At 42.6% G+C, this 23,765-nt stretch overlaps 1 protein-coding gene across 3 annotated transcripts in view; it reads right to left on the bottom strand.

Moving 5' to 3' along the window:
- Positions 1-469: 469 nt before the first annotated feature.
- scn5lab (sodium channel, voltage gated, type V-like, alpha b) overlaps positions 470-23,765 on the bottom strand; it is a 198,732-nt gene continuing 175,436 nt past the window's right edge. For all 3 annotated transcript variants that reach the window (XM_071328506.1, XM_071328503.1, XM_071328505.1), the window contains 9 exons: positions 20,359-20,513; positions 15,212-15,385; positions 12,519-12,641; positions 10,038-10,310; positions 6,480-6,533; positions 6,132-6,273; positions 5,913-6,013; positions 5,421-5,691; positions 470-3,597 (listed from right to left, as the gene is read on the bottom strand). In XM_071328506.1, the coding sequence (XP_071184607.1) occupies positions 2,339-3,597; positions 5,421-5,691; positions 5,913-6,013; positions 6,132-6,273; positions 6,480-6,533; positions 10,038-10,310; positions 12,519-12,641; positions 15,212-15,385; positions 20,359-20,513 (2,552 nt within the window). In that variant the 3' untranslated portion in view covers positions 470-2,338. The remainder of the gene's footprint in view (positions 3,598-5,420; positions 5,692-5,912; positions 6,014-6,131; positions 6,274-6,479; positions 6,534-10,037; positions 10,311-12,518; positions 12,642-15,211; positions 15,386-20,358; positions 20,514-23,765) is intronic.

The raw sequence follows: 23,765 nt of genomic DNA, 5'->3' as shown, positions 1-23,765 counted from the left end.
TGAGTTATTGCATTTTCTCGCTGGTCCCTAAATGTATTTGCTGTGTGAAAGAAGCAGAAGCATTCATTCTATTGATTTATGACATTATTCTGGTTAGCAAGGGTTTATTTCGTCTTCTAGGGCAACATATAATGACAGAAGAGAAGCTGCATCTATCTAATTATGGACAAGTTGACTAACAAATACCGTACCAAAATGTCAGAAATTATCAGCAGAAACATTTCTAAATCAGACAAAAAAAATCCTGCGCCCCTGTAAAAAAATCGTTCTGCCATCTCTGGCTGTAGTTTACAGCGCATTTTCTATATTAGTGGGTTAGGGTCGAGGTCGGGCCTCTGATTTTCACTATCACATGAAGTCGGGCAGTTGCAGATGGGTTATTAGCAATTGTGGGTGGGTGCGGGTGAACAAACAGCTGACCCGCGCACCACCACCACATACATGACTCTGAAATCAAAAGAATAATCAGTGATATTGTAGGCTTTCTCATTTATTTCACAGGAGGTTGTTATCTTAAATACAGAGGCATGTGTTTGCAACTTCCTAAAAAAAATGTCAACTGAAAGTAGTAAAACTTATTCCTAAATAATATTTACTGCAATGGGGGCTTCACTGAGGCACTGCATTGTGGTTGAGCAGTGAGACATGCTCTGAGAATAATCATTATAACAACAAAACGATTATACACTGACTGCCAAGAAGATACCTGTTGTAGGTTATTGCATTTCTGACAGTTTATAAGAATGAAAAATAAGCATTTTCTGTGCATGTCTTGGATGTTTTTCTGATGAAGCAGCTCTCGTTATGATGAAAACAGTACATTTATGACAGAGATGTGCAGAGTTGACTTTTCACCATGACATTTTTGTATAAAAATGTCCCACCCAAAAACGAATAGGATCGCTCCCGACTTTTAAACATGTTCCCCAACGTTCCCAATACAAAGCATGCAATCAGAAATGTCTTTAGAAAAGTCCCCGTAGACACTGGTAAATAGCAGTGCGATCCCAGTCACATACCCATGGCATCTAATGGGAGAACGATGTGAGTAGAGGTCCATTTAGAAACAGGACAGGGGTATATACCAGGCACACACTGGATCTATTGCTACAGAAAACAGCCCTTCAACACACCTGCAACCATAACCTGAAAATATATATCATATTAAAGTTGAGCGGTGTCCTTATTATTATTTGAGTCAAATAGAAACCAGTGTCAGTGATATAGTTGAGAGTCGGCCTAAGCTATGGGTAACCAAGAGAAGCTGAACGGTTTGTAGAGTTCAAGCAAAAAAAATGCTGTACAAACTTTGACCATTTTATCCTAAAAAGTAGTAAATTATTGCTAAACACAGTTTGTGCAAAATAGATAAATAATTGTTTTTCAGTCTTGAGCGCGACGTCTCTATATGATGCAGTCAAAACATGCGAAACACACTTTAAATAAAAAATAAATAGCACGATTATCCGTCCGACTAATAGTGAATATGATCGCTGATGGTCATATAAAATATATAGCCATTGGGGCAGTTTTAATCCTACAGAAGTTATGGAGAAAAATAAATCTGTCAATCGTAACCATGAGATAGATGTAGGTTTGATTGTCACATACAGATCATGGTTACTGCACTGCTTCTCAGCTTTGTGTAACTAGGACCAGATTGTTATGAAAGAAAAACAACTAAAATGCAGGGCCCTCGGATATCCCGGGATATCTTTACGTGTAAACGTAAATGCAAAAATGCTCAAAATAGTTCAAATACAATGTGGTAGTACTGCAATTCAGAAGAGGCCATGTTTTTTTCTTACTCTAAAAATATAAAAAATTGTAATTATTGTACTGCTATGAAAGACTGGTAACATCAACAATGTTATACTTTACTACGAAAAATTGTATCCCTTAGTTTTTTTCTTTCTCACATCTCACAGTTTGAAAACTATTTATTATAAGTAATTACACCAATAATAGTAAGACCTTTAATGGACTCATAAGGTCAGGCATACTTTGTAAATATTGATAAACTGTATTTCCTTCAGTCTAATAAATTATTATTACATCAGTGATATAATTGTTGTGACCCTGCAGAGGTCATTCATGCATATTAACTGTGAAGCAAAGTTGACATGAGCAGGGTCAAAGGTCATCTAGAATTTACACACACCGCCTTTGTGTACTCCCTCAAAGCATGTTCTCCAAAAATAAATAAATAGTTAGCCTTTTCTCTATGAAAACCCCTGCAGATTCTCTGGACAACCACAAGTACTAAACCAGTGTCATTTGAGCTATGTTACATTCGGTAAACAAAAAAAAGAGAGAAAAAAGCATTTCCTAGTTGCCATTACAGAAATGTCTCGCGGTCTGGTTCTCTGTCGGGTGCGGGGCAATGTTCCCTCAAGTCACTGTTCCTGGACTGTTCGGAAATTAAAACTTGGAAAAGTTCACTAGTCGCCCGTGTGACGCTGTCGTAAGACGGCGGAGAGGAGGTGGAGGACAGGGTCTCCATCAGCTCCATCTCAGGCCCCCCGTAGTGCTCCTTGATCATGGAGGCTATGAGGCCCTCTTTCTCTGGAGCGGTTCTCCCCTCGCCCGTGGGGCTCTGCGTCAGACTGATCTGCATTGATCTGTACAGGAAGGAGGCTTGCTTCATTTGCCTCCGCACCAGATGCCTGCGGTAGCACCTCTGGATAACAGCGGCCGACACATCCTCCTGCTTGCGCCTCAGTGTGGTGGTGATGGGCTCGTAGGAGATCTTGGACGGATTGGCCATCATGAACTTCTCCTCCATCTGCTGTTTGAGAGCATCCATCTCGCCCGACTCGCCCAGCACGCGCTTGGTGAAGGCAAACAGAATGTCCAGGCAGTGGATCTTATCACCGCTCACCATGGGCAGGTCCATGGAGATCAGCTTGATCTTGTTGGGCTTGCCGATGCGCAGCGGCTCCGACAGCGTGTCTGCAAAGTCTGACAGCTTGGCGTACTCTATGAACTGCGTGGCTTCCGGGTCAAACTTCTCCCACACCTCGTAGAACATCTCGAAGTCGTCCTCGCTCAGCGGCTCGGTGCTCTCCTCGGTGGCCACGCTGAAGTTCTCCAGGATGATGGCGATGTACATGTTGACCACGATGAGGAAGGAAATTATGATGTAGGTGACGAAGAAGGTGATGCCCACCGAGGGGTTGCCACAGTTGCCCCGGGCATTGGTGCCTGTGTGGATGAGGTTGGGGTTGCACTCTTCCGGAGAGTTGTTGAGGATGGGGCTGAGCAGGCCGTCCCAGCCTGCCGACGTGGTGATTTGGAACAGACAGATCATACTGTTGCCGAATGTCTCGAAGTTGAACATGTCGTCGATCCCTGCCTGCTTCTTGACGTAGGCAAAGTTGGCCATGCCAAAGATGGCGTAGATGAACATTACCAGGAAGAGCAGGAGGCCGATGTTGAACAGGGCGGGAAGGGACATCATTAAGGCAAAGAGTAATGTCCTTATTCCTTTGGCTCCGCGGATGAGTCGCAGTACTCGTCCGATCCTGGCTAATCGAATGACTCTGAAAAGAGTGGGCGACACAAAGTACTTTTCTATGATGTCAGCGAGAACGATACCTGGAAGAAAGGAGGGGGAAAAACATGAATGAGATCTCTGTACTTCTAATAAACCATCATGAACCATTTAACAGCATAGAGTAAGGTCAGCTTTTTCACACACATTTTACATCATTTAGCAGATGCTCTTATCCAGAGTGACTTACAGGAGCAATTAGGAATAAGTGCCTTGCTCAAAGGCACATAGACAGATTTTTCAACTAATCAGCTCAGGGATTGGAACCAGTAACCTTTTGGGTACTGGCCCAACGCTCTTAACCGTTAGGCTACCTGCCACCCCTACACACTATGTACACATATCTTATAAAATTAGGTTGACAATTGGTAACCAGGAGTGAATTAGGCTGAAGGAGAGGTTCTCCTTGCCATCACTATTAAGCTTTGTTCTTCTCCATGTAAATTCCAGCTTCCCCAATCTCACTTACCAATGAGCCCATGATAAAGGCTTCCACTCTTACTACAGAGTCTGTCTGCCCTCAAATGACATTCATGTTGCCTCCCAACCCTCTCACCCCCACAACCAATTTACCATCTGTCCCTGATTTGTGACCCTCCTCTCCCCATGGAACAAGACTGTCACCTGAGATGGATTGGAGAGGGGGGTTGGGACCCACCCTTTAGAGCCATATGTCAAGCCCCCAGCCCCCCCACCGACTACAGTCAGCTGATGCAGCACCTCAATCACTCCCAAATCACCCCCACTGACAGCCCTGATTGCTAGGATTACCTTCACCTCAACAGGGGCATCCTTGTCCACACACATCAGTTAGCATGGGGGCAGCTACTTAGCTTCAATCTATGTGCTGGCCCTTTGGTTTGCTTCAGTTGCCCCCCCCGGGGCAATGCAGAACATATATGTTCACAGAACGGGAAATTTGTTTGGCGGATACTGAACAGAGGCTATTACCTACTGTAAGCACAGTGCCCTAGTTTCATCAGATACAGCCCCACTTACTTTCAATGACTTGATTGACAGGATAGATAACCTTGCCAAATGGACACTCAAATCTTGGATGATGGCCAAGGTGTATTGTCCGTTGTTGAAAAACACAATTAAGATTCTGAAATGTGTTCTCTGAGCATGATATTGTTTGGAACTAAATTCAAATTGTTTGTAATCTGTTGTAAATTTGAAGGTCCCAAGCTAAATGTCATAATCTGTGTATGGGCCAGCTAGTGACGTGGAATGCCTTGCTTACAGACGGGTTGGTTGTTTAGCAAGTATGTGAGCAAGTATGAGGCAAAACAGACGGGGTTGGATTAGATTTTTGACAACATGTAAACTATATTTAGTCTCCAAATATTTATTGAAAATAGAAATACATTTGCACATGGAGCACTTGTTGTCTCTCAAATACATTGTTACAATTGTTGGTTAGCTAGCTAGCGAATTTGAGCCATATTAGCATTGACAGGAAATCAGTCAAAACACTGCAAAACAAGACATGGTATCAAGAACAAGATAAAACTAGCTGAAACGAGCCACCTAGGCTTCCCCACATGGCAGCTTCTTGTCATTGTTGCTAGCTATCTGACCACTCAGAATCATAGCAAAGCACAGCTTCCAGCCCCATCGATGCGCATGCATTATTTTTGGGACATTGTCAGCCAACGCAAGGTCATGTGATCAACTGTAACACCCAAGGACACCCAAGGACACAGTGACATTAGAAGAGAACTACAAACCGTTGGCCAGACATCAGGTACATATATCTACATATAGCAACCTTATTCCAGTATAACTGCCAGTTGATGAACACATGTAATTACATTGTAATGAGAATAATTGAAAACCTCTGATTAAGCCCAAGCAACAGACTCACCAACGATGGAGAGGATGACCACCACAAAGTCAAAGATGTTCCAGCCAATGGTGAAGAAGTAGCACCGCAGCGCCACAATCTTTATCAGGCACTCGCAGGAGAAGATGATGATGAAGGCCAGGTTGATTTTGTTGAGGATGTATTCCATGCGGGCCGGCTGCTCGTCCGTCTCCACCATCATGGTAATCATGTTGAGAAGGATGAGGACCATGATGATGATGTCGAACGCCTGCTTGCCCACCAGGTCGAAGAAGAAGCCCTGCACTTGGTTCTGGGAGAAGAGAGGAGGAGTGAGAAGTGGGTGAAAAGCCTTTTTGGAACCCAAGAGGCTAATACACTAGGGCGAAGAAAATTAAAGGAATAGTTCACTTTATTTAGGTTTTAACTTATTTTCGACTTATCTGGGGTGTTATCGAAAACAAGTTAATACTTTCAAAGAAATTATCCCTTTAATAAGATCAAGAAAGTAGGGTTCAATTAGCTCCAGCTTACCACTGGCCTTGGAATCGGTTTCTGAGGCTTTTTAGACCCTAGCTTCTTCATGGCGTTGTAATATTTTTTCTGTTCCTCTGTCATGAAGATGTCTTGCCCACCTAAGTAAAGAGACACCCCTTTTCTGTTATTTTCACTGTGAAAATAACACTTTTTTTTCATGGCAGGTATCTGGTTTGTTCACATCAAACCATTTGTTGGCCATGATGCTTTTGATACTTATCTTTCGTTTCTGCTGGTTGAAGTTGTCGATGATCACCCCGATGAAGAGGTTGAGGGTGAAGAAGGAGCCAAAGATGATGAAGATGATGAAGTATAGGTACATGTACATGTTCACCTCTCTGATAGGCTGTTCCTCCACCTAGTCCAGCCAGCGGAAAAAGCAATACATCATTCAGATACATTTTTATCAGTTGAAATCTGTCTTATTCTGGTAAATGTTATTGTGATATTGCATCAAGGCATGGTTATGACAAAGACAGCCATTAATGAAAATACCAAAGCTCTATGTACCAAACCCGTTCGATAATGTGATACAAAACAAGTACATTGGCGTTTAATACTTACAGCACGAGAATCCACTGCTGCATACATGATGTCCATCCAGCCTTTGAATGTAGCCTTGTAACCAAGGACATAAACTTCAATGAGCATGAGGAGGTAATTAGAGGAGGTGTGCCACTATTATCGCCATATAAACACATGCAGAGGACAAAAGATGCATTTGTATACACAACGTTCATGGAGTAAAAGATGTTCGCTTTTGACATCAGATTTGAAGATACACTACATGACCAAAAGTATGTGGACACCTGGTAGTCAAACAACTCATTCCAAAATCATGGGCATTAATATGGACCAGCTTCCCCCTTTGCTGCTATAACAGCCTCCACTCTTCTGGGAAGGCTTTCCACTAGATGTTGAAACATTGCTGCGGGGACTTGCTTCCATTCAGCCACAAGAGCATTAGTGAGGTCGTGCACTGATGTTGGGCGATTAGGCCTGGCTCGTACGGGGGCAGATGGTGAAGAGTGATCTAGAAAACGCATTTCAACTGCTGCAGACTCCAATGCGGGCAAGCTTTACACCACTCCAGCCAATGCTTTGCATTTCACATGGTGATCTTACACTTCGAACTCACCTACAGCGTCGTTGCGCAAAATAGTATGCAGCATCATCTGGATATGTGTGCAACAAAAGTTCAACATTCACCTTCCGCTACTATTTCTGTCAAGCCGTCTACGCATACAGTTTGATGCATGCGTTTGATAAATCCAACATATGCACCACACCGAACGCAATGCAACTGCCTCTGCAACGCAATGCTGTGAGGCAAACGCAGCGTTTCATTGGAAATTAATGTAATTCTGGTGTACCAAAATGCTGTCAGCGTGTTCGAAGCGTTAGGCTTGTGTGCGGCTGCTCGGCCATGGAAACCCGTTTCATGGAGCTCCCGACAAACAGCTCTTGTGCTGATGTTGCTTCCAGAGGCAGTTTGGAACTCGATAGTGAGTGTTGCAACTGAGGACAGGCGATTTTTACACGCTACGCGATTCAGCAATTGGCGGTCCCGTTCTGTGAGCTTGAATGGCCTACCACTTCGCGGCTGAGCCGTTGTTGCTCCTAGACGTTTCCACTTCACTATAACGGCACATACAGTTGACTGGGGAAGCTCTAGCAGGGCAGAAATTTGACGAACTGACTAGTTGGAAAAGTGGCATCCTATGACAGTGCTACGTTGAATGTCACTGAGCTTTTCAGTAAGGTCATTCTACTGCCAATGTTTCAAATCAAATTTGATTTGTCACATGGGCCGAATAGACCTTACCGTGAAATGCTTACTTACAAGCTCTTAACCAACAATGCAGTTTTAAGAAAATACGAGTCAAGAACATTTTTACTAAATAAACTAAAGTATAAAAAGTAGCACAATAAAATAACAATAAGAAGGCTAAATAGAGGGGATACCGGTACCGAGTCAATGTGCAGGCTACAGGTTAGTCGAGGTCATTGAGGTAATATGTACATGTAGGTAGGGGAATAAAGTGACTTTGCATAGATAATTAACAGGGAGTAGCAGCAGTGTAAAAAAAAAGAAAATAGTTGTTAAGGAGCCTTTTGGACCTAGACTTAGTGTTCCGGTACCACTTGCCGTGCGGTAGCAGAGAGAACAGTCTATGACTTGGGTGGCTGGAGTATTTGACCATTTTTTGGGCCTTCCTCTGACACCGCCTAGTATTGAGGTCCTGGATGGCAGGAAGCTTGGCCCGAATGATGTATTGGGCCATACGCACTACCCACTGTAGCGCCTTCTGGTCGGATGCCGAGCAGTTGTCATACCAGGTGGTGATGCAACCAGTCTCGATGGTGGGGATCTGGGGACCCATGCCAAATCCTTTCAGTCTCCTGAGAGGGAATAGGCTTTGTCATGCCCTTTTCACGACGGTCTTGGTGTGTTTGGACCATATAGTTTGTTGGTGATGTGGACACCAATGAACTTGAAGCTCTCGACCCGCTCCACTACAGCCCTGTCGATGTGAATGGGGGTGTGATCGGCCCTCCTTTTCCTGTAGTCCACAATCAGCTCCTTTGTCTTGCTCACGTTGAGGGAGAGGTTGTTGTCCTGGCACCAAATTGCCAGGTCTCTGACCTCCTCCCTATAGGCTGTCTCATTGTTGTCGGTGATCAGACCTACCATCGGTGCGTCATCAGCAAACTTAATGATAGTGTTGGAGTCGTGCCTGGCCACACACACATGGGTGAACAGGGAGTACAGGAGGGGACTAAGCACGCACCCCTGAGGGGCCCCTGTGTTGACGATCAGCGTGGCAGATGTGTTGTTGCCTACCCTTACCCCCTGGGTGCGGCCCGTCAGGAAGTCCAGGATCCAGTTGCAGAGGGAGGTGTTTAGTCCCAGGGTCCTTAGCGATGAGCTTTGTGAGCACTATGGTGTTGAACGCTGAGTTGTAGTCAATGAGCAACATTCTCACATAGGTGTTCCTTTTGTCCAGGTGGGAAAGGGTAGCGTGGAGTGCAATAGAGATTGCGTCATCTGTGGATCTGTTGGGGTGGTATGCGAATTGGACTGGGTCTAGGGTTTCCTGGATGATGGTGTTAATTTGAGCCATGACTATTCTTTCAAAGCACTTCATGGATACAGACGTGAGCGCTACGGAGTGGTAGTCATTTAGGCAGGTTACCATGGCATTCTTGGGCACAGGGGCTATGGTGGTCTGCTTGAAACATGTAGGTATTACAGACTTGGTCAGGGAGAGGTTGAAAATGTCAGTGAAGACAGTTGTTCCAGTTGGTTTTTCCTATGGAGATTGCATGGCTGTGTGCTCAATGTTATACACCTGTCAGCAAATTGTGTGGCTGCAATAGCTGAATCTACTAATTTGAGGGGGTGCCCACATACTTTTGTATATATAGTGTATATGTTTGTATTTCCAGCCTCTGGATTTTTCCAAACTGTGACACAGAGTGGGGGAATCTTTCTTTCCTTTAAGGAAGCCCCCCCCCCCCCCCCCCCCCGCCCAGAGAAAAACACTTACAGTCTGTACAAAATAAATATTGCATGTGTGTCATGTTAGAGCTATGTTTTTATGAATGGCAGCGGAAAGGACTTATATGGGCTTCCTCCTGACTGCATGGAGTGTCTTTCTAGAGGAAGGAAAAAGGAGAGTGAGTGGGGAGCCCCACTTCAACACAAGTGAGTTCTTATCAGCGAGAAATCACGGCGGTGGGCCTTTTCCCTTTGGTTACGGGTTATTACTGGCTTTTGTGAATGACTGAGGGTCAGACTATTTCCAGAAGCAAATGGGAGGTTTGCATGGAGGCAAGTCACAAGAAGGTGACAGAAAGGAGCTAAGTGAACTGTTGCTAGGCTACCGCGCCAACTAAGTTAAAACGAAGAATGAAGTGCACTCTCGCTGATCACACAATTCTCTGTAATGGCCCCCGTCGCTGCTAAAAATAAGAGCCTAGCGACTTGTTGATTGATTCGGGGCTCTCTGGACAGACAAGGTGGGCAGCGACAAAAAGTATAAAGTACAAAGTGGGAGGAAAGAACGTCTCAAACTGTGAGGAAAAATAAAAGGAAAGAGGAAAAAAAGCCAAACTCACAACTTGTAGGAGTGCAAGGTAACCAGCGCCCACGTTGTCGAAGTTCACTTTGACTTTAGTCCAGTAGAACTGCGTGTCGTTCATGGCCAGGCAGTCGGTCTTATTGTTGATCACGGACACGTTGTGGATGTAGCCCGTCCGGTTGACACAGCGGCCGTACTTGCCGGCGAACAGGTTGACCCCCATGATGCTGAAGATGAGCCAGAAGATGAGGCACACCAGCAGGACGTTCATGATGGACGGGATGGCGCCAATCAGGGCGTTCACCACAACCTGTTTCCATGGAAACACATCAAGTCAGGTATCCATCCGGCCCCCTTTTGCTGTCAAGTGCCACACTTCATACACGACAGTCACTCAATCAGAGAAACTCAGTGTCTACATGCTTGTGGTTCAATTCACCTACCCTAAGTGCTTACCCAATCCATATCCCCCCAAAACACAAAATATCAAACCACTCAAACAAAAGAGATCCTAATGAAAAGATAATAATCAAACCTCAAATTTCCAAAGTTCATGCAAACTACTGAATCTGGCAAATGAGATTATTAAGAGTGTGTGTCTTATATTCAATCAGGAGCAGCAGCAGCTTTTCAAACCACCCTGGTAAGAGATTTCCTGGTTGAGAGGAAATGAGTGCTGAGCCAGGAGATCCTGAGTATCACAGCTCTAATGGAACCAGTAGATAGGGGGTTTAGCCCCGCGCATCCCTCAAGAGGGTGTCACAAAGAAATCTGCTGCTCACTCAGACTCGCGCCTCTCTATAGCCGGGCTGCACTTCCACTTTGCGTTTACCACTGAGTAGTGGACCCAGCCATTTTAAAGCAGTGTGACGCCTAATCCCATTTGCCAGATTTACAGTGGCGGAGAGCAGCGAGCTCGGCGGACATCAGCCCCCCATTTCCGACAGCATGCAAATTTCATGGGCAGGAATTCAAATTAATTCCAGTGGATGTCAGGGGAAATGATATACATATTAGAGGCCACAAGCTAGGCTGACAGGTGTCGACTTAGAAAACGAACACTGTGTAATGGGAGGGAACAATAGCCCAAAATCCTAACTATAGTGTGCATGAAATGTTCAAGAGGGTTTAAGGATGTGCTTTAGGGAATGAATAACGATTATGGAAATGTTATGGGCTAAACATTAATCGGAATATCTGAACACGGGGATGCATGCAAGAGAACGTGATAAGAAAAGTAACAGCTAAAACAAACAGTGGAACAGCAGGGATAATAATATTAATACTGTCAGAAGTGAGCAACAACTTGTAATGTAATATCACAGATAAGTATAGACGTGAGAAAGGATGGAAAGATTGGAATGAGATAATTAAAATACTCCATACTAAGTGGATTAGGCATGTACATGAATAATACTGCTATATTTATCAGCTTTTCTGGTAACACTACATAAATGTGTCCATATTCCTGCGTAATAACGCTGTAATTCCCTGTAAGAACATTGATTTAGTAAGAACTGGTCTATCTAACTGCAAACTTGTAATTACAAAAAATGCTAAATTCCATTACCAAGCAATTTCTCAACTACTACGTAATTACACTGGTTTTCTCATTAGACACATACATGTGCAATCTCTCCTTTCAAAAGAATCTATCAAAGAATCTAAGGAAGAAATTGTGTGGTGATGTTACATGTTAGAGCCTAGGGTTGAAGACTTGACATGAAATGTAATACTGCTGGAGAGCTCTAAGACTGCAGTTGTAATTCAATCTATCTACTTTATTTACTCTGCTCAGGCACTTCAGTCTATCCTCATAATTATCTGAACCATTATGTATAATTAGACATTATAGAACTAGACATGATTTGGTGCATCGAAGGTCCTGAAAGATTTTAAGAATCCAACAAAAATGGATGCTGATGCTGTATTTGACATACGTGTTACAACAGGTGTCTGTCAAGTATTTACTTGGTAATTATGTGGTAACAATAGGCCACTTTCTGTTCTAACTTCAGTATGTTGTACACATTTTATACTGCCTGTTTTGATGATTCCCAAATGATGATGTAGGGCCTAATGATCATTTCATCAAGAAAGCTCTATGTAAATAACAGGTATAAAAGACTACAAAATAAAGCTTAATATGAAATAAAGCTTATCCAAATTGATAAGTCGGATAATGAGGTAGTCATGTCAGGTAGAGGGGAGAGTTGAGGGGAAATATGAAAACCAAATTATCTCTTTGTGCTAATATTGCCACTTTGTGCTAATATTGCCACTGCCAGCTCCAAGGGAAAGTATGTCAAGGGATTAGTGGCATTAGCTGGAGAATTGGATTTGACAGCATTATAACACTATAAGTGGAGAGATAAAGTGGGAAAATATTTGGAGTATTCTGAATAGAAACTGCTGGTAAGGGAAAGAAAGGGTGGCAACAGAGGTAGAGAAAGTGATGATGAAGACGGTTTGAGGACAATTGGGAGTTGATGAGTCAGAGAGGAGAGACGACTCTTACCCGCATGCCTTCAAATCGGGACAGTGCTCTTAGCGGCCTCAGAGCTCTGAGGGTTCTAAGTGATTTGATGGCAGCAAAGTCCGAGTAGCCCAGCATGTTAGCTACTAGACTCACCAAAGACACCTAGGTGTGGACAGAAAGCGCAAGAACCCACATGGTTAGCGGGGCTGCCACAACCTGTTCAAAGGAATCACGGTACACAGAACCTGAAAGGGAACACTGGACCACCCTGGCGAGTCCCTACTGTTAGCAACAGCCCTAAGGGAAAAACGGGTAGTTCATTAGACTCCAATGTGTGTTGTCACCCATCGAGGACGTCTATCTGCTATTCAAGGGAATATAATGTTAAAATGAGTTTATTTCATAGCTGAAGAAATGAAGAGGCCTGTTAACAGACTTTGAAATAGAAATAGGACTGTTTAAGACCTCTTCTTGGATCTGTGTAAGAGAGGGAGGAAGAGAGGTCAATGAAAAGTCAACCGCAAAGCCAACCAGAAACTACAGCTCTAGGTGTCTACTGTGGATGGTCGTGGCGGTGGTCAGCAGTCAAATCAGGCCTTACCCTTATGCCGGCAAAGCGGGCCACCGCTCTCAGCGGGCGCAATGCTCGCAGGGTCCTTAGAACTCGCATGGTGCCAATTTGCTCTATATTGACGGCACTGGCCAACAGGCCAATCACTGATATCTGTGTGAATCAAATTATAGTTAATTCAGTGAAAACAGATACTTACTTATTTACTTACTTACTTGCTTATTTACTTTTAAATTAATATACAGTACAGACTTATTAAATACACACAGGTTTCTACACAAGCAAACGTTGCATGGAGCAAAGAGGGTGGTGTTGTACTTTTAGCCCCCACAAAACCCCTCACAGCTTCATATTCAACTGCCCTCCAGACACTATATGAGACTAATATCACAATCAGATAAATAATATTGTCAAAAGTTCACAGACATCTGCACTTTGTCATGTTGTTTTAATGAATCACCGATTCAAGAGCAGGGTCTTTTTGAGCTTTTATGCCTCGGAGTGTAAGAAAACACTTGTAATCATTTGTTGAACATGAACTGTAGAGCACACTGAGATAAAGATGATGAACTCATTTGTTATCCTCTTGCCAAAGGGGTTTGGTACTTCAGCACTTGGAGATCTTTTGGCATTACACATACTATTTCAGGATGCATTAAAACACTTTGTTGAGGAGGCTTTCAAAAGATTCAGCAAGCCCATGTACACATTGGGATTCCCCCTTCACTTGTCACATCTATATCAGCAATTTAGAATATTGAATCACTTCACTCAGGAGGGAACTATACAGATGTAGGATCTCAATTTGATCCCGCTGATGCAGGAGAACTCTCCTGCAATTCAGGAAATGTTAAACATGTATTGAGTTTTAAAAAGGCTTCTAAAAGTGTAATTTCCAGTTTCAAATGTCAGACTTTATTTGTTCTAACTAAAAATGTATCAACCCCTACAAAAATGTATATTAATTTTAATCCACATAAATTGTTTCCTGCTGTGAGAAACTGGTCAAATTAAGATAGTACACCTGTATACAGCATGTCTCCATTATTTTGGTGGACAATAGGAAGACATGATTTTGAATGCCATTTTCTTGAATGCCAGCTTTTCAATTCACTTCATCTCACATTTACATGAAGAAAAGGCAATGTATAGCCCTGAAGAAACACAGGACAACATGGCAAATTAAATAGAACAACTTCTACTGCAAATCCAAATCAAAGACACAATAAGATATAATCTATCATTATAAATAGACCCAACTAGCTATGTATGGGGAATATGTATTGACTGGGCAGTTTTCATGGCAATGATAAAACATGAAGCCATGCGGGAGACATTTCCCGGGGAGAAACTGCTGTTTACATCTGTCTAGTCAGCTCTCTCTCCCTCCCTCCCTCCCTCTATTTCTTTTTCTTCCCTCCCCCGCTTCCCTGTTCACACTCTCTCCCTCCCTTTGTGCGGTATGTCTGTGTGCAGAGAGCAAACACTAATTGCTCAAGCCTCTCTCTCTGCCCAAAGATTCTCTGCCACAGACCAATATGTCCAAACTACTGACGTGAACTCACCTCTCATGTTTCTCCCTGAGGATAGTGGTAACAAACATCATGTAAATAAGTGACGTATAAACTCAGGGCTTTGTGGGTCGCTAAACTCGCTACAGGGTTGTGCTGTTTGGACAAAGAATTTTTGAGAACCGCAGTAGGTCGGGTGAGAATTCATCTAGTTCTGCCCAGACAGTATCTACCAGTATACTTTACATTATGAAACGGAATCCAGCACACAGATTAAGCCTATTCCCGGACAAGAATCTCCATTGAGCATCCTGTCTGGCAAGACAGCTAAATCACCCAGAAAGTGAAGTGGCTCAATAATGTTCAATGTTTTGGAAACTATTATTGACAAAGTAAAACAAAGGCACATCAGGATTCCACATTGTCCATGTCTCAAAACTAATTCAGGGATTTCAGAATACACTCGACAAACAGATCAAGCTCGATTGATAATGCCTGGACAGATTACACACGACAAACTGATCAAGCTCGATTGATAATGCCTGGACAGATTATACAACACAATCAAGTGAAGTGGGCCGCTGCTTGAGCAAATTACATTATCATCTCATCATCATGTCTGAGGGGTTGGAAATAAATGTTGTACTTACATCCACAATCAGGAAATCCAGCCAGCACCAATAGTTAGTGAAGTACTTCTTGAATCCGTAGGCAATCCACTTGAGGAGCATCTCCAGGATGAAAATGTAGGTGAAGATCTTGTCGGCGTACTCCAGCACCATTTTGATCACTTTTCTTTGTTCAATGTAGATGTCCTCAAAGGCCTTGCGAAAGATACAAGAGAGACGAGTCATGATTAGGGACTGCTTTTTAAATAGTAAATGAGTCTCATGTTGTAATACAGTGGAACGCCCCTAGACTCATATTCACTCGGCAATCAATCGTACATACATATTGATGAAGTATCACGATGACATACTTACTGACTATGCAGCAGTGTCTCATTCTGACCACTGGACAGTATGCACCAATGAGGGAAGTCTACACGTTATTGTCCAAAAACACTTTCAGTAATTTCATTTTACAACCGGGAAAAAGGGTATGTTTATATGCTACAGTATATAATAAGGCTACAATGTTTGCATCACAATTATTATAAATATTACCCCGATAATAAAGTTGGATGAAAACAGGGAATTTTGCTTATAATAACATTTCACGAATGAGGGACTTTGACCTCTAAAATGTCTAGTAATGTATAATGACTAGTTTCAAACATCGTGTATGCACATCCAATGACTTGCAGGTGCTGGGTAGCAAAACAAACTCCTGAAATAATAGATACTCACACACTGATGAATGCCCCTGTTCTTTATTGTACAATGTTTCAACCCAAAAGGTCTTTGTCGGGCTTATTCCACATGAAAAATGCAGTGATATTTATAGTTTCAACATAAGCAGGTGATACAAGGTGTGTCATTAATTAGACTTTGTCATATAGACACACGTTGCACAATACAACAACAGGAGCATTCATCAGTGTGTGGCTATTCTTTATACTATAATGACTAACGTACTTCATACAGAATATGCCTCTGCATGGTTTTCTGTAACAGAAGGAAAGTGCTTTCAGAGAGGGGAAAACAACAAACAAACAAACAAAATGGAGGGATTTTGCTGAACAAGTGCCCTATCTAGCTAGACGCGTCATCATTGGAAACTGTTTGCTCTGCTCTCGTGAGCTCGGCCACCAGGCGCCCTACATTAACGTCACACGGGCACAGACCGGGTAATACCCAGGAGAAACAACAATCTGCTTGGACAGAGATGGAGCGGGAGGAGTAGGAGGACGGTTGCAGTATGGGCTAGGGGTCAGGGTGGAGGGGAGATGCCGGCACTGGTAGAACAGCTGAGGTTCGGGCTCCGACCAATCCGCTGCTAATTAGGAGGAGAGCTGAGAAGGCTTGACCAATCATTGACCTGACTCCCCTCAGCTGCATATCTGCTCATGCACTACATCACTGAGGAGGAAGAAGAAGAAGGAGGGCCCGGGCAGAGGCAAAGAAAAGCTGCACCTCAACCAATCATTCCTTGATTCTGTGTGTCCAATTTATTGCAATAGAAACTTTATATTCAATGTTTTCATATACACCACAGTTTTGTCTTATATATATATTCAATTTTGCCTGGTTTAAATTATCAGCTAATTCTACCATGTTGGGCATTTCATGCCTGCCAACCTTGGTGTTAGATTGTAATAGCAGGTGAAAGAGTCACTGACCTTGTTTGTGAGCTGCACCCTGGAACAAATGCTGTGAGTGTTAGTCCTTGGAGGGTTGTAGGGTGCTCTCTGGGAAATAGTGTATGAGGGCTCATGCAAAAAACACCAGTCAGTGTTAGTGTTATTACAACCTAAGACCAAGGTTAGCACATCACACACGCTGATCAAGAGTCGGCCATCCATGTTGGCATCCGCCCGTCATCAAATATGGGACTTTGTGACTATTATTTTTTTGGTACAAAGTTTATTGGCTGACCTTCTTTTTGATGAGATTATCTTATTATTATCTTATTTAATAGCTTCGATCTTAGAGTAAATCAATGACTGTGGAGAGAAAGAGCAAAAAAAAGAGTAACAAACAATGTTCCCTCACATTCTTTTTGTCACTGAACACAGTTCAGGTCTGCGGAGCGCATGCTTGAATATTGTGAAAATGATGTGCTACTTCTGGCTCGCGTTTACTGTGAACACTGATGCTGTACCGGCATTAAATTACAGTTTTAACAGTGGCCAAGTAGGCTACTGTGGCTATTTGATCATAATGTAGGCCTACCAGAGTGGCATACCATCAAAAACAATAGAGAAAATACATTCCATAACATTTTAACATGGAAATAGCTGTTCTGTCATTCAGCCTACAGTAGCAACCAATGTGTGGTGTTCAATGTAGGCCTACATTCCATGAGCCTTTTGAAAAAACAAAACATGCAGGGCTTGACATTAACCTGTTTGTCCACTTGTCCTTCAGACAAAGAAGTGACTGAAAATGTTCTGTTTGATGCAAGAAACCACTTTCCAAAATAAAATAAATTATTATTACCATTCCATTATTACAGAGAATCAGACAATGATGCTACGCTCTGCCTATTCGCTAGCTTAGCTTATTCAAGACTGTCTCAAAATACAGCACTTCCCCTTTAAGACATATAAAATACCTTTACCTGACTCACTTTTCAAAGATGGCTAGAAATGCACACATTTTGTGCTCTTGTAGGAAGCAACCAGTGGCGATTTTAGCGTGTAAATCTCAAAAACCTTTGTTAGATGCATGCCAGCAAAGAGCTCCCGAGTGGCGCATTAGTCTAAGGCACTGCATCTCAGTACAAGAGGCGTCACTACTGTCCCTGGTTCGAATTCAGGCTGTATCACATCTGGCCAAGATTGGGAGTCCCATAGGGCGTGTGCACAATTGGCCCAGCGTCGTCTGGGTTTGGCCGGGGTAGGCCGTCATTGTAAATAAGAATGGGTTCTTAACTGACTTGCCGAGTAAAATAAAAGGTAAAAAAGCCACACAACACTTTACAATACATTCATTGCACTATAACAGTGCCCACAAACTGTTAGGGTCTACATAAAGCTGTCCCAACACCAGAGCTTTATTTTCAGCACAATGGAGTGAACCTTTACCACTGATACACCTGGCTATCAGCGGAGCCTTGTCTGGCAGCGAAACAGTCCATTCAGCCTCATTTACTGCCTTTAAAAAAACATAGCTGATATGGCTGACTTGCTTAAACAAATGTGGTTTCTACTGACAATTGAGATGTACAAACTATAGCATAAGGGGATGACGAGCAGAGGAGAGGCAATCCGTAATTTTGATTAAGATATTAATGAGCGAGGTAGGACGGACGTAGTCATTATAACTATTTGTTCAGCACTTGAAATTTACAACAACAGAATTCAGCACATGGGCCATTCTTACAGTATTCTCCCTGTATAGCAAGTCAAAACCGTCGGATAAATAAAGGGGGCATATAAGCAGACAATGAAAGCTCTTACAATATTCAATAATACAATTTCTCTAAAATAGGCTATAGGCTACATGTGCAACACCAAGTCATAACATTAGGCTAAGTTATGAGGGGGAAAGGGATCAAATTATGAGTGAGGAAAATGGGCTACTAACAGCTTACTACACAACATACACTTAGTATTACTTTCTTAGCTACAGTATACATATCTCCCTCGCAAATACATAATTTATGCAGCCGCATACAAGACATTTTTGGACTCACCTTGTTGTGCTGTGCTCACTTGAACAGGAAGGTGGCGCGGTGGTCCTTGTGGGAAAATTTTGTCATCAAAGTCTGGCATTCTCTGGATTTATTGTGTTTTCAAGACAACTGAGAACTCTGAAAAAATAATTTTCCCAGTCGGGGCAATTTCTTTTCAGAGTTCCCAGTTGTCTTGAACTCACTGAAGTCTGAGATTTCCCAGTACCAAGTTTCCATTTGTTTTGAACGCGGCAGAAGTCATGCTGGATTGACAGCATGGCCAATATATTCAACCTTTTCTGGCCCATGGTGTTGAATGTTTATCCTTTGAGCTTTGAAAAGAGACCCTTAAACCCAGACTTGGACCACACACCCACTCCCCTGAATAGTAAGCTAGTGATTGCTTTCAAATGCTTGCAGTTAGCCACTTATTCCTTCCAAACCACTCATTGTTGAATTTGCGATTTCCAACTTGTTGTGTGATGTTTATGGCCGATGAGCACCGATATGTTTTATCTATAATTCCTCTTCATATGACAAGGATTGAAAAGGAGTTGCCAGTAGATTGTCAACTTGATTCATGATGATGACTGCTTGTCTAGCTTACTAGCTAAGATTTTGAAAATATAATAGTAGTACCCGCAAAACACCAGTCTCAATGTCAACAGTGAAGAGGGATGCTGGCCTTCTAGGCAGAGTTCCTCTGTCCAGTCTCTGTGTTCTTTAATCTTTTCTTTTTATTGGCCAGTCTGAGATATGGCTTCTTCTTTGCAACTCTGCCTAGAAGGCCAGCATCCCGGAGTCGCCTCTTCACTGTTGACGTTGAGACTGGTGTTTTGCGGGTACTATTTAATGAAGCTGCCAGTTGATGACTTGTGAGGCATCTGTTTCTCAAACTAGACACTCTAATGTACTTGTCCTCTTGCTCAGTTGTGCACTGGGGCCTCCCACTCCTCTTTCTATTCAGGTTAGAGACAGTTTGCGCTGTTCTGTGAAGGGAGTAGTACACAGCGTTGTACGAGATCTTCAGTTTCTTGGCAATTTCTCATTTCTCAGAACAAGAATAGACTGACGAGTTTCAGAAGAAAGTTCTTTGTTTCTGGCCATTTTGAGCCTGTAATCGAACCCACAAATGCTGATGCTCCAGATACTCAACCAGTCTAAAGAAGGCCAGTTTTATTGCTTCTTTAATCAGAACTACAGTTTTCAGCTGTGCTAACATAATTGCAAAATGGTTTTCTAATGATCAATTAACCTTTTAAAATGATAAACATGGATTAGCTAACACAACGTGCCATTGGTTGCTGATAATGTAGATATTCCATTAAATATTGGTAACAAACATCTCACACAGCCTGAGGCCATATTACAGTAGCCGTCTGTGTCAGACTGCTCTGTGCCAACCTCTTCCCCGGTTTCTCTCCCATAGCCTAGCCTGGCAGATTAACCAGTCAGCAGGCAGAGCAAACCGCCCGGTGCCACTCCCACACAACCCATACCCAGCATGCACACTGCTCACCAGAGCACCGCTGCTCAACAGGATCATGAATATGATGAAGGACTCGAACCAGCTGTGCTCCACGATCTGAAAGCAGGTCTTCCTTAACCGCCACCAAGCCTGGCCCAGGCCCTCCGTGGTTTGGATATCACAGCACTGGAAATGGCGTACGCACACTGGGGGAGATAGAGAGAAAATGTTTTAAAGAGAGAATTAAAATTCTAGTTAATGACAAGTGTTGTGACACATCATGTCTTTTTCTTCAAATTTGTATTGAAGGCTAACATTTTCCAGATGCATTTAAAGTAATTGTCCAGTGAAAATCTGTTATTTTCTGTTAACTCACAATTAAATAATGTTGTTGACCAATCCTATACTCATATTTGTGACCAAAGCATAAATTGGAGAAGAAACACTAAGAAAAACACACAAAAATAAAAAATAAACATGCTATTTCCTCATAGATCATGATGACATGTTGGCTCATTGGCTGAGCTGTCCAATCAGCGGTCTACTGAATATTTTGTATGACCGTTATACGCCCACACCATTCTGTTGTTGTGGTACGTCCACACGATTCAAATACAGAAACGTTTTTTAACATACTTAATTACAATTTTCGGGAAGGAAAACTATTTCATTTCTAATAATGAATTAATTATTGGCCATATTTCATAGAACTCTGGAAACACTGGACAGTTACTTTAAGATGAGTTTGCATAAATACTAATTGAATCGACCAATTTATTAATACATATAAAGCAGGAAGTAATCTCAGGAAGTAGTGAGCAAACAGAGATCATAGCCCCTGCGAGCACTAGTTAACGCACCTTGCACTACTTATACATGCTACCGCTTCAGCCTAGCCAGGAGGATAAAGTAATCTCACTGATTCACTCGGTAAGAGACTGTGGTTTTGGAGCGACATGTTCCTGGTATCAATGACTCTTTAAAAGCTTTCCAGCCAGAACAATGGCTCAGGCTGGCTGCTATGAAATCGCATTTGAGACGTCGACCCATATTGTCCTCCGAGTCGACCCGGACTCCTCCATTACAGTCATCTGAGCCCCCCGTCCAAATAAATGTATTGCCTGTAAACTTAATAATGACGAGATTATGGTAACGGACCACGTGCAACTCAATTTGTAACGACGCTCTCACGGTCTTTCTTGGAAGCCGCGGACATTTTAGCGCCCTGGCGCCGACATCTGCCAAGCAATTAACGGTCATCAAGAAGAAATCAAGAGGCCCTATACATTTACACTTATCGGCCTGTCGATATACGGTTAGACCTCGGATTAAAGGCATTTCCTATGGGATGTAGATTTTTGGGTTCTTTGAGCGTACAAAGAATTCAAAATGCCTTTGTTGAAATGCTGCTACCTTTTCTCTGAGTGTATGAAGGGTCCCTCTGGTGATTTAGTCCCTCAAACTATCATTAGACAAGTCCAGAGAGTTGTGGTTTGTTAGGTTGGCGGTCATTTTGTATGAGAAGCCATTAGTCATGGCACTGAGCAAGAGAGACAAAGCTTGACACAACCAATGTGACATGAGCTTGCCTCAAGTGAACGCCTTAAACGTAAACATGGGTCCTCATGTACAGTGCTTTCAGAAAGTATTCACACCCCTTGACTTTTTCCCCATTGAGATGTTTTCTCACTGGCCTCCACACAATACCCCATAATGCCTCAATACCCCATAATGACTCAATACCCCATAATGACACAATACCCCATAATGCCAAAGTGGAATTATATATTTTTGAATTATTCCCAATTAATACAAATTTTAAAGCTGAAAAGTCTTCAGTCAATAAATATTCAACCCCTTTGCTTAACAAATCACATAATAAGTTGCATGTACTCACTCTGTGTGCAATAATAGTGTTTAACATGATTTTTGAACGACTACCTCATCTCTGTACCCCACACATACAATTATCCGTCGAGCAGTGAATTTTAAACACAGATTCAACCACAAAGACAAGGGAAGTTTCCCAGTGACTCGCAAAGAAGAGCACCTATAGGTAGATGGGTAAAAACAGCAGACATTGAATATCCCTTTGAGCATGGTGAAGTTATTAATTACACGTTGGATGGTGTATCAACACATCCAGTCACTACAAAGATACAGGCGTCCTTCCTAACTCAGTTGCCAGAGAGAAGGAAAACAGTCAAGGATTTTACCATGAGGCCAATGGTGACTTTAAAACAGTTACAGAGTTGACTGTGATAGGAGAAAACTGAGGATGGATCAACAACATTGCAGTTACTCCACAATACTAACCTAATTGACAGAGTGAAAAGAAGGAAGCCTGTACAAAATAAAAAATATTCCAAAACATGCATCATATTTGCAAGCAAATTAACTTTGTTTGGGGCAAATTCAATACAACACATTACTGAGTACCATTCCATATTTTCAAGCATAGTGGTGGCTGCATCATGTTATGAGTATACTTGTAATTGTTAAGGACTGGGGAGTTTTTTAGGATAAAAAATAAATGGATTGGAGCTAAGCACAGGCAAAAACCTGGTTCAGTCTGCTTTCCACCAGACACTGGGAGATTAATTCACCTTTCAGCAGGACAATAACCTAAAACACAAGGCCAAATCTACACTGGAGTTGCTTACCAAGAAGACAGTGAATGTTCCTGAGTGGCAGAGTTACAGTTTTGACTTAAATCTACTTGAAAATCTATGGTAAGACCCGAAAATGGTTGTCTAGCAATGATCAACAACCAATCTGACAGAGCTTGAAGAATTTTGAAAATAATAATTGGCAAATGTTGCACAATCCAGGTGTGGAAAGCTCTTAGAGACTTACCCAGAAAGACTCACAGCTGTAATTGCTGCCAAAGGTGCTTTTACAAAGTATTGACTCAGGGGTGTGAATGAGACACACTATATATACAAAGTATGTGGACACCCCTTCAAATTAGTGGATTTGGCTATTTCAGCCACACCCGTTGCTGACAGGAGTATACAATTGAGCACACGGCCATGCAATCTCCACAGACAAACATTGGCAGAAGAATGGCCTTACTGAAGAGTTCAGTGTCATTCAACGTGGCACCGTCATAGGATGCCAACTTTCCGACAAGTCAGTTCGTCAAATTTCTGCCTTGCTAGAGCTGCCCTGGTCAATTGTAAGTGCTGTTATAGTGAAGTGTAAACCACACAAGCTCACAGAATGGGACCGCCGAGTGCTGAATTGTGTAGCTTGTTAAAATCGTCTGTAGCTTGTAAAAATCATCTGTCCTCGGTTGCAACACTCACTACCAAGTTCAAACTGCCTCTGGAAGCAATGTCAGCACAATAACTGTTCATCGGGAGCTTCATGAAATGGGTGTCCATGGCCGAGCAGCCGCACACAAGCCTAAGATCACCATGCGCAATGCCAAGCGTCGACTGGAGTGGTGTAAAGCT

This window comes from Salvelinus alpinus, chromosome 10 (assembly GCF_045679555.1).
Source record: "Salvelinus alpinus chromosome 10, SLU_Salpinus.1, whole genome shotgun sequence".
NCBI lineage: Eukaryota > Metazoa > Chordata > Actinopteri > Salmoniformes > Salmonidae > Salvelinus > Salvelinus alpinus.
The sequence above is the reverse complement of the archived record's forward strand: the minus strand, read 5'-3'. Positions and strand labels throughout refer to the sequence as shown.